The sequence below is a fragment of the Eucalyptus grandis genome, chromosome 6 (assembly GCF_016545825.1).
Source record: "Eucalyptus grandis isolate ANBG69807.140 chromosome 6, ASM1654582v1, whole genome shotgun sequence".
NCBI lineage: Eukaryota > Viridiplantae > Streptophyta > Magnoliopsida > Myrtales > Myrtaceae > Eucalyptus > Eucalyptus grandis.
Genome location: NC_052617.1, coordinates 12,018,471 through 12,029,543, shown reverse-complemented (window position 1 = coordinate 12,029,543; position 11,073 = coordinate 12,018,471). Strand labels below are relative to the sequence as shown.

The 11,073-nt window shown below is 39.4% G+C and overlaps 2 protein-coding genes across 2 annotated transcripts; both read right to left on the bottom strand.

The window, feature by feature from the left end:
* Positions 1 to 6,796: 6,796 nt before the first annotated feature.
* Positions 6,797 to 7,485, bottom strand: LOC120294943. The gene has a single exon (XM_039316062.1). It carries the CDS (start codon positions 7,178 to 7,180, stop codon positions 6,911 to 6,913), a length of 270 nt encoding a protein of 89 aa, XP_039171996.1. The 5' UTR covers positions 7,181 to 7,485; the 3' UTR covers positions 6,797 to 6,910.
* Positions 7,486 to 9,570: 2,085 nt separating this feature from the next.
* On the bottom strand, positions 9,571 to 10,372 carry LOC120294610. The gene has a single exon (XM_039314889.1). It carries the CDS (start codon positions 10,074 to 10,076, stop codon positions 9,789 to 9,791), a length of 288 nt encoding a protein of 95 aa, XP_039170823.1. The 5' UTR covers positions 10,077 to 10,372; the 3' UTR covers positions 9,571 to 9,788.
* Positions 10,373 to 11,073: the final 701 nt, after the last annotated feature.

The window sequence follows — 11,073 nt, the reverse complement described above, 5'->3', positions numbered from 1 at the left end:
CACGAGTGAGGAGAAATATCTGGGAGTTTCCCAATGAATCGAGTGAGTAGAGAGCTATTGGAATCGCATCACGAAAGAGAAAAGAAATTGACAGCTATGGGTCTCTTGATTTTGATCATGGATCGGCAACCCATTTTACTATAATGGCGCCGAGTTAGAAAGACGGGGGAGCTCAATTCATATTGCTCTTTTTCCCCTTTTTTCTTTACTAAGCAAAGGTGTGATAATAAAAAAAAATATCAAAAAAAGAATCCAGTTACTATTATTGGGATGCTTAACATTGATTATACAAAACATTTTAATAAATATTTTTTGAACGCACTTGAAACAAAGTTCCCAAGCCTAGATTCCGCTAACGAATTCGTCGGTGCGAGTCATCGAGAGGGCAAAGTCAATCCAAGTGAGCGTCTTCTTAAAAATCTTTTTTCGATTGGGTGCGAATAAAATATCAAGCGATTCGTGTCGAATTCGGTGAAGACCCTAAATATTTTTCTCGAGATATTTGAGGTGGGAGACGACGGCGATTGAAATTAATGGCGTTCGCGGAGAATTAGGTTTGGGGGTTGAAGGGGACGGGGGGCAATCAATTGGGTGTCGGCTAAGTTTGTTGGGACAGGTTCGTTGGTGATGGGGGAGGTTGAAGGAACTTTAGTTTTTTGGATTACCGTTCGAGCGAGCGCCACGTATTGATTTCCCTTTAATTTTCCATTTCCCTTTAAAAAAAATTAGGAATAATGACATAAACAATTCTTAAACTTTGACCCAATAAGTAATATGATCATTTAATTTTTAATTTAGTCAATATGATCATTGAATTTATTTTAACCTTAATGTTCAATATGATCTCTAAACTTTTAGTACATATTCAATATAATCTTTGAATTATATGAAAATGTTTAATATAATCTTCGTGTTAATTCAAGATTAAGAATAATATTGAATATTTTCATATAGAATATGTATCAAAAGACCAAAAGTTATATTAAACAAATCACAAGTTCAAAGACTGGATTAAACATTGGGCTAAAATTAATAAATCACATTGAACAAATAAAAACTTCCAGAATCACATTGCATATTTAGTTAAAGTTCATGATTATCTACTTTTCTATGAAGTAAGTGCATTTGAAGTCTCAGAACTTCACTCACAAAAAAAAAAAAGAAAAAGAAAAAAAAAATCATAAAACTTGTTAATAAAATATAATTTAGTCATAAAACTTTTAAAAATTGTAATAAAATCCTAAAACCTTTCAAGAAAAGTGCAATTGAATTATAAAAATTTTAAAAATATAATAAAATTCTATAACTTTTCAAATTGATCAAATCAAGTCAATCCGTTAATATACTTTTTGAAAGTTTTAAAACTCGATTACTGACAAGTTTGAAAATTTTGTGACTAAATCGCATTTTGTTGTTAAGTTTTAAAACTTAATTACACATTTTGAAATTTCCAAGGCTCAATTACATTTTTAAGATGAGTTTTAGGATTTTGAGTTTATCCATGAGTGAACTTCTCCTCCTAATGGTCAACGAGGGAGAGTGCTGGTCCACGTGGGCGTTGGGCCATTGCTATTGGGCTCATGTCTCGTTAGCGGGCTCAGCCCGGCCCATATCAACCGGGGCCATGTGAATCCCGCGCTCTTCAATTTGTATGAATACGTATATAATCATTGAAATCAAATCATTTCGTGTATATATATTGAAAATAGAGAACGATATTAATAAGTATACATATTGTGACGTATTCGGTCTACAGATTCTAGGATCACCATCTGAGAAAGCACAAACGCTCGCTTCGCTTCGCTTGATGCGAAATCTCTAATCAGGTCCCCAGCAGACCAACTGCAGCAGGAACTCCATCCTCTCTCTCCTCCTCCTCTCCTCCTCCGCCGCGTCCGCCGCGTTCGCCTCCCTCTCGCTCTTCTTCGCCTGCGCTGCACCGCTGCCGCCGACTGGCCCCGCCGTGGCAGGACGCGCCTGCTGCATCGACTTGAACACGGCCTCGAACTTGCACTTCTTCTGACCCCGACCCGCCGTCGGCTGGCGGCCGCCTGCTTGCCCGATCATCTGTCCAGCCTAATTCTGGATCGATTATCCGAAAAAACGAGTCGCCGTGCGGAATGGTTTCGTTCGAATGGGCGGTTCTCGATCATGGAGCAGAGCTTGGAGAAGGAGAGCTTCGAGGGCTGGCGAGCGCGTGTATAAATAGCTAATAGGAAAGACGACCGAACATCCTCGAACGAATCGGTTTGAAAAGGAGGAGGGCGGTATCGGAGGAATCGGGGGGCCACGAGATCAAAAGGTGGGACGGAGCTCCCGGATTTGTGGCGATGGTTTTTGGTTGAAATGGTGGGTTCTTTGAATCCGACGGCGCAACCGCACGTGGCGATCTTCTTTCGGAAGCACGTTGTTGATTGCCTGGACTGAAAGCGATGTTGCGTGTAGTGTCTATGTATATAATCATCGTTTTTGAGTAAGCACCGGCCCACTGCCGGGACGTGGAATGGCAATTCGGGTAAAAATAAGCCGACTCTAGGGGCGTACGTTGGCAGCGTCCAGTAATGCTACGCCCGCACGCGGGCTCGAAACGGTGCGCTCAAGGGATCGACTGGCGAGTGGCGATTGCTTAGAGGAGGGGAAGAGCGAAAAGAGGATGTTTGATTGACAATGGGGCCTTTTTTTAAGTAATTATAGCTAAATCCATGCTTAGATTTCTTGTACGATGATTAAACTGCTGATAAAATACTGATTGAGCGACATTTTTTTTTCTTTTATTTTGATCGAGCCACCTTTTGGAAGAGCTCTTTCCTACCCTTTGCGGCGGCAGTAACTATTTTAAACCTTCCCCAGCCTTTTAAATCCCAGCCGCCATATTATTCTCTCCAAATGTGCGATCTCATGCATCTGCCACGATCTCTTTGGAAAAGTCATTGATGGCCTAGGTTGACCTACTCAGGTAATGAAGAGGAACTGCTTCTTGAGTTAGCAAAGTTAATTTTAATGAGCACGTTAAAGGGCTTAGAGCAGCCAACTTGAAGTGTAATTGGGTTGTCAAGGCCTAAGAAGCATGGACACAATCTTCATGTCGTATTTGATACTTCGACACTTGTCCGATACGCGGTTAATAAGTGTTCGAAGTATTAGGAAATCCAACGCATGATCAACTTTTTCCGAAATTTCAATATGTGATTCTAACACACACGGGATCAATTTTAAAAAATTTCAATACTTAAGAGATCAAAATATACTATATAAAAAAATAATAAAAATAAAAAAAATAAAGTGAAAAGAAGAAAATTCTCACTCTCAAGTTTATCACTTATAAGTTTTGAGACGCATGGGGCCAATTTTAAAAATTTTCAATGCTCGAGAGGTCAAAATATAAATATATGAAAAAATAATTAAAATAACAAAAATAAATGGAAAATAAAAAAATTATTACTCTCAAGTTTCTCACTTATAAGTTTTGATATTTTTGTGAGTGATGGTGGAATGCCCTTCTTCTCATCGGTGTCGCTCCGCCGCCCCCGTAGACTTAAAGTTTTTTTGCTTATTTCCACTTCTCGCATTGCCTGTAAGTTATCTCTTTTGGTCCATGTCATTAGCTTGTGAGTTATCCCTCACATTTTCCATAGCAAATTTAGCTATTTCCTTTTCTTTTAAGAGTTCTTGTCCTAGATTTTCATTTTTCTTGAACTTTGTTTTACAGAGGAGCTCCAAACCAATTTATATCATGAACTCTGAACTCTATTTGAGACTATAAGAAATCTCACTAATCTCCGATAAGTGTAAGAAAACATGAGACGTTCCTTTGAATTTACTTTTTTGTGTTTGTAATTTTTGAATTTCTCATTTAATCTCTATCAAATTAAAACAACGAATGGTATTAACAAATATTAGATTAATAATTTTAGTATAAATTAATTCTATGCTGTTATTACTATTATTTATTTATTTTTATATTTATATAAAAATATATATTTAATATGTAATGTGTCGGAATTCTTTATTTTTTTTAGAAATGACGTGTCGACTTTCATATCACGTGTTGCGTGTCTATATCGATGCTACATAGGTCAAGGCCATGGATGAAGGACCCTACCTCCATTGCCTATCTCCGCAAGCCCTTTGAAATTTGTTGTGTTCTATAACTTTTCCGAAGTCCTCTCACGTTTATCCTTAAAGAAATGAAATCAGTTTATTATCAAAAGAAAAAAAAAGGGGGGGTCTTATCAAGGAAGATATTATTACGAGACCAATGAAGCATCACCAGAGGTCCAGCTGTTCAAATTTCACAAATAAGGAAACAGTTGGGAGTCGTCTCAGAAAAAGACGCGTTTAGCTCACGATAGCCAGTTTGCTTGGCCCACTACCAATTATTAGGCCGACATATCTGACAACTCTTTCACTGTGTTTGAAGTTAGAGAAAGAGTGGGGAAAGAAAATTCGAGGACAAATTTTAAACCCCCCTCTCTTTCTCTCTCTCGAGCAAACATTTCAAAATATCTCCCCTTTTCCAATCTATCTTCCATTCCTCCCTTTTCTCTAGCTTTCCAAACATAAAAAGAATCCTATTTTTTTCTTCTCATATGATCATAAAAATAAACAAAAAATTAGAGAATCTCACAATGATGAATGTAGACATCAGTCAGATAAAACTTTATCTAACTATCATCGAATAGGCTAGTATAATAGCTACCCGCATTTAAAGTGAATGAGAATAACGTGAAATACCCATTACAATGCTAGCATGCTTTACGACAATGCACACAACCGCAGGCTAGCATCGCCCCCTAATTCAACTTTAGTTGGAATAAAAATTAGGAGCATATGAAATGAAACTTCCTCATAAAATGAAAGATTTCTACTCATTTATCTCTCATAGTTTTTTTCTTTTTTATCAATCGATTTCTATTTTGACATTTATTTCATGTCACAAACTTGTGTCCATGATGATTAAGAAAAATTTAAAGCATAAATCGTCAGTGTAACAAAAATATTTACACTAATAGCCTTATTCACCCGATTTGAGAGTTTGTGAGAGAATTAATCATTCAACCCCTCGAAATGAGGATGGCAAAATTGTGCATACAAACGGTCAGTAGTAGATGCTATGATTATTCAACAATTATTCTCAGAAGCGAATGCATGAGAACTCTTAAATACTAGCCGCCATATTGGTCTCTCCAGAGGTGCGATCTCATGCATCTACCACGATCTCTTGAGGTAGCTAAGTTAATTTTAATAAGCACATCAAGAGGGGTTGTTAAGGCCCATAGACGAAAGGTCCTACTCCCATCGCCTATCCTTGCATACCCTTTGAAATTTGTTGTGTTCTATAACTTTTCCGAAGTTTTCTCCTGTTCATCCTTAAAAAAATGAAATCAATCTATTATCGAAAGAAAAAAAAAAAAGGGGGTCTTGTCAAGGAAGAAAGTATCACGAGACCGACGAAGCATCACCAGTGGTCTAGTTGTTCAAATTTCACAAATAAGGAAACAGTTAGGGCCGTCTCAGAAGACGACGCATTTAGCTCACAGTGGCCAGTTTGCTTGGCTCACTACCAATTATTAGGCCGACATCTCTGACAACTCTTTCACTGTGATTGAAGTTGGAGAAAGAGTGGGGAAAGAACATTCGAGGACAAATTTTAAACCCCAAAAGAGAAAATATCAAAAATGATCTCTAGACTTCTACTTAATGTGCAATTTCGTCTTTAAATTTTTGATTAACTCAATTTGATTCATGAATTATCATAAATATTCAATTTAATCCATGACAATTTGAAAATTAACCAATTTCATCATTCCGTCAATTAAAGTTTGTGGAATTAGGCATTTTGATCTTTTCTTCTTTCTTCTTCTCTTTCCCTCCTCTGGCCAACTCCGCCATGGCGGTGTCGGTGGAGGGAAGGAGATGGAAGTGAGAGAATCTCGCAGAGCTGATTGTCGGTTAGGGTTCTTCTCCTCCTTCCTTGTTGCGGCTATGGTTTCAATCGCCACCGTCGATGCCTCCGTCCATGACTACTTCAACAAGGCCTTCACCTCCTGCTCCAACGCCTTCTTCTTCCCCCTCGTTGGCATCAAGCGAGGGCCGCCCTTACCGGTGTAGGGCGAGGGGTGCCCTCGCCGGATCTAGCGAGGGCCGCCCTAGCTAGCCTAGGTGAGGGCGATCCTCGCCAACGCGCCGCTTCCCTCCGTCATGGCCGATGGAGGGAAGAAGAAAGAAAAAATGAAAAATAGTAACAGAAACATTAATGGAAGGATTAGATCAAACATTTATTAATAGTTCATGAATCAAATTGAGTAAATCGAAAGTTCAATGACGATATTACTCATTAAGTAAAAAGTATATGGACTATTTATGACATTTTCCCTTTTCCAAACATAAAAAGAATCCCAATTTTTTCTTCTCATATGATCAACTTTAGCTAGAATAAAAATCAGGAGCATATGAAACAAAACTTACTTATTAAATGAAGGATTTCTACTAGGAATTTATCGCTCGGGGCTTTTTTTTTTTTTTTTATCAATCGATCTCTCTTTTGACAATTATTTCATGTTACAAACTTGTGTCCATGACGATTAAGAAAAATTAAAGCATATATCGTCAATGTAAGAAAAATCTTACACTAATAGCCTTATTCATCCGATTTGAGAGTTTGTGAGAGAATTAATCGTTTAACCCTTGAGGATGGCTAAATTGTGCATACAAACGGTCACTATATGCTATGATTATTCAACAAATACTCTCAGAAGCGAATGCATGAGAATATGCCGATGATGAACAAAGAAACTGAACAAAAAATACGCATAAACTGCTCAATTTCATTTCGGCGGTTATAATTACAATGGACTCCAGCAGAATCTAGCAGCGAAGGAAGAAAACAAAGGATGGGGGAGGTCAACGATCAATAAGGTCCCCAGCAGCTCAAGTACATGACTTTCCTCAAAGACTCTTCGCGTTGCTTCACTTTGCCTTCTCTGATTTTCTCAGAAACAGCAGAAGCAGCCGAGCACGAGGACACTCTGCTGGCCTGAGAACAGGACCCCACGTTGCTCTTGGCGTGTTGGTGGAGCGATCTGAGGGCGTGGTTCCCCCTGCAAAACCCCTGGTCCTTCAATGCCTCCACGGCCCCAATGGTCGCGGCAACAATCCATACTCTGCTAGTGAAGCTCATGGTAACTTGATTTGTCTGCTTTGCACAAGTACTGGATTGACTTAAATGAAGGAAAGATTGAATTTTGAATTCTGGGTCTGGGAGTCAAGAGTACTAGGTTGACTTGGATGGAGAAAAGGATCGAACTTTGAGTTCTGGGTCTACGAGTTTGGATGGTGTAGGTGGAGCAATAAAGCTTCTGGACTAATATAAGAACGGCGTGGGGATTACGTGCGCCTCATAGAAAATGGGAATGCGCAAAAACCAGAGACTGTTTCACCAACAGTTCAGGAGAAGCAGCCCATGGTATTAGGCATGGAGGAGGAGTCCAATCCCATCCGATCTAATCCGATACCATTATCTGCTGAAAGAATGGACATTTTTTTCTATGCTGGCATGAACTGATTTGTCTATGAATCGAGACTCCTTTTCTGAAAAGACAAAAGGGACACATAGTTATGGCAATTGATGCAAGCGCCACAAAAGTCAAGTCGGGTGGTCACCCACATGAGAAGGGTCTCTCTATCCTCGTACTAGGGTCGCTTCATTAGTACTGCTTTTCATTAAATATTCTTTAGTCCTCTTACTTTACATATTTCCTAGTGATTCTACTGAGGTGAAGGTCAAAAGTTCTTGACCTTAACGAGATTCGGCCGTGGCTATTAGATTAAAACTATGGTCGATGTAGATCTTGCGGATTTAAGTAAACGGCGGTGGCTATTAGATTAAAATCCATCAAAAGATGCAACACGTTTTGCAAATCATCATCTTTTAGAAAAATCGAATAAACTAAAATGGTAAATGAAGGATCTGCTGAAATCAATGTGCGTACAGTATGGTGTTACTGTTAAAGAACAAAAGCTAAGTTGTCTAGTTCTAACATGTTAGCTAGATTTTTAGAACATGTTTGATAACGTTTATATTCTGGAAAACAATTTTTAAATAGATATATATATTTTTTTCGTTTCTATTCTAGGAAACAATTTATGAGTATAAAAACGCGCTTGGTAATCGTAAAAATTTATATTCCAGAATAGAAATACGTTTAGTAAACTTATATAATTTTTTTGTTTCTTTTAATTTTTCAATATTTTCATTATATTATTCCTTTTCTTTTTTCTTGTTTCTTCCTTTTGGCCGGCCTCAGCTATGGCCGGCGATCGACCGATGAGGGCCGGCGAGGGTCGACCTCGCCTTGGCTGGGCGAGCTTGAGCTCTCCTAGATCCGACGAGGCCAAGCCTCAACGGCCGGTCGCCAGCTATGGCTGAGGCTGGCGATTAGCCAAAAGGAAGAAGGAAAGAAAAAAAAAAAAAAAAAAGTGTTTCTCGGAATTGTTCCCAGAAATAAGAAACAACTTTTTTCTACTTTTTGTTTTTGTTCCAAATCTATTCATGGGAATAAAAAAATAGATTTTTTGTTCTTGGGAACAAAAGTTTTACTAAATGCGTTTCTGTTATTTTTTTGTTCCCTGGAACAAAAGAATAGAAATTTTTGTTCTGGGGAACATAAATAAAAATAAACAAACAGGCCCTAATTACCTTGCTAGCTTATGTATTAACTCAAGTTGCAATATTGTTTTCCTCCTCCTCTTGCAATTTTCCTTATATACAACAAATAGCTAGTAGCATCCAAGGAGTTAGGGCTTTGGCATAATCGTTACAATGCACAAGTGAGTATGGTTAGAAAATCCCATACCGTAAAGTAGTTTGAATAATTAATATATCATAGTTAACCAATAACTTATTGACTTAAGCTTTTGACTTAATATGGATATAATTGAATATATTGATGGGATCGGATTGGGTTCCCTCTCAGCAATCTCCTCAGGCATTTGGTAGATTAAAGGCATTTGGTGAATTAAGGGAGAGTAGATCTAACACTAAATGATCCTTGTGGGTGAGTTGTACTAGAGAATTCTATATCAAATAAATGATATAGTATTGAACAGTTAATATATATCTTGAGTGCATAATATGTGTATTATAAAGAAGCACAAATTCGAATTCATATGTGAGGGGAGATTATGTTGATCCATGATTTCATAATATAAGTATCATAAAGAAGCGCAAATCCCATGAGTTGTGGATGAGTTGTATTAGAGAATTTTATATCGGATAAGTGGTGTGGTGTTGAATGGTTAAGTTGTGCGGATAAAATCACCCTGAAATGATATCTGCCCTTGACAGATCCCAGTAAATTGGTTGTTTCACTCGATGGATGTGAATAATTGGCAAGCCAGCCATAGTCAATGGCGATGTCGGAGTTAAGTGCGTCTTATGCCTCTGGAATTTTCCCTGACAAAGAAGTGCGCAGACAAGTCATGCCATACCCAGTTTCTCACCCCGATTCACACGAATGCCCATGGAAGTCATCAACACGGTGCCGCGACCAGTATCATGTCAGGACAATATGAATTCGAGACGTTCATGTTCTCTTTAAGGTATAAAATATGCTAAGGCCATTAGGGAAATTGTGCCTGTAGGCTAAAAGCTGTCATGGGATATTTCATTAACAACATTCCTCCATCTCCGACAGAAAATTGATAAGGTTTCGCACTTCACTAACTATCGGCAGTGACATTATCTTAAGCACATCCTAGAAAAACCGATTGGTGCCCGATCACTGATCTCAAAATCTAACTGTGTTTGGACCCCAACAGCCTAAGTACATGACTTTTTTCAGCGACTCCTCCGTCCGCCTCGCTTTGTCAGCAGCATCCGGTGCCTCTGCCGCGACAGACGGAGAAGAGGAAGACGAAGAGATCTTCCTGGCCTCATATAAAGATCTAATGTTGCTCTTGGCGCGCTGTTCCAGTGACCTCAATGGGTAGTTCCACCTGCAAAACCCTTGATCTTTCAATGACTCCACCGCTCCGATGCATGCCGCGACGATCCAAACCCTGCTCGCCGCATTCATTCTCGGAAGTATATCGCTTGGTTTTGGCGTAAACCGACGAGAATGTACGTGGTACTCGGTAAGTTTTACGGTGCGAAGGGGCTGGAGACACGTTGGCCTGTATATATAAGCATGAGGGAGATGGTTTTGCTCATGAAATGGAGGAGGAGGCCGAAACCAAGGCGGAGCAGTAACGCCGACGGTCGGGGACCGAAAAAGGGGGAAAAGAGATTCGGTGGATTTATCAAGACGACCAATACTGGGTGCTTCGCATTCGAGTCAACGAGAAACGGCGAGAGGGATTCTAGGGGTGCCGTCCTTGCCTCTCTCCTAAAAGCCATGTGCAGGAATGGTTTAGAATCACCTGAAGTCATCATCATTCACATATTTTAACCTTTTTTCTGGTTGTCGAATTTTAGTGATTAGCGAAGAGTCATTATGGCTCGTTCTGATTCTGGCCCCCACGGATCTTTCAGTGAAATATCTGTTCATGTTGACTACGATTGATCCGCGTTAAAGAAATTCTTGTGCAGTAGCGAAACCGTGCGCTTTTTGATTCATGTTCGCCAGCGGGATGATTCGTTTGCGGGTTTTTTAAAGGTTATGGCTGGAAAAAAAGGAATTGGAAACAGGGAGGCATCGAAAAAGAACAGGGAGGCGTCGAAAAAGAACATAGTTTGATGAGCACCTTATGAGCTAATGGCCACTTAAAGTAGATTTCGAGCCGCCGACATCAATCGAGCTGCAAGATGATAACTTTGGATCCGCCGTCCTGCAATTCAGGCACTGAGTGCATCAACTGAATTAAGCAAACTGGAGAAAAGAACCCATGGATTTGCTTGCTTCTGCTAGATGTACAGGGTCTTGAACTGTATCCCTAGACAACGAAACTTGGTACAGCTTCAATAATTGATTTGGAGCAATGCAAAGGTCGCGACAAAATTGAGACCGGCAAGTTGGATAAGGTTCCGTCAACGATTCGGGAGCATTCAGATTGCAACTTGAGAGGATAAGGCCT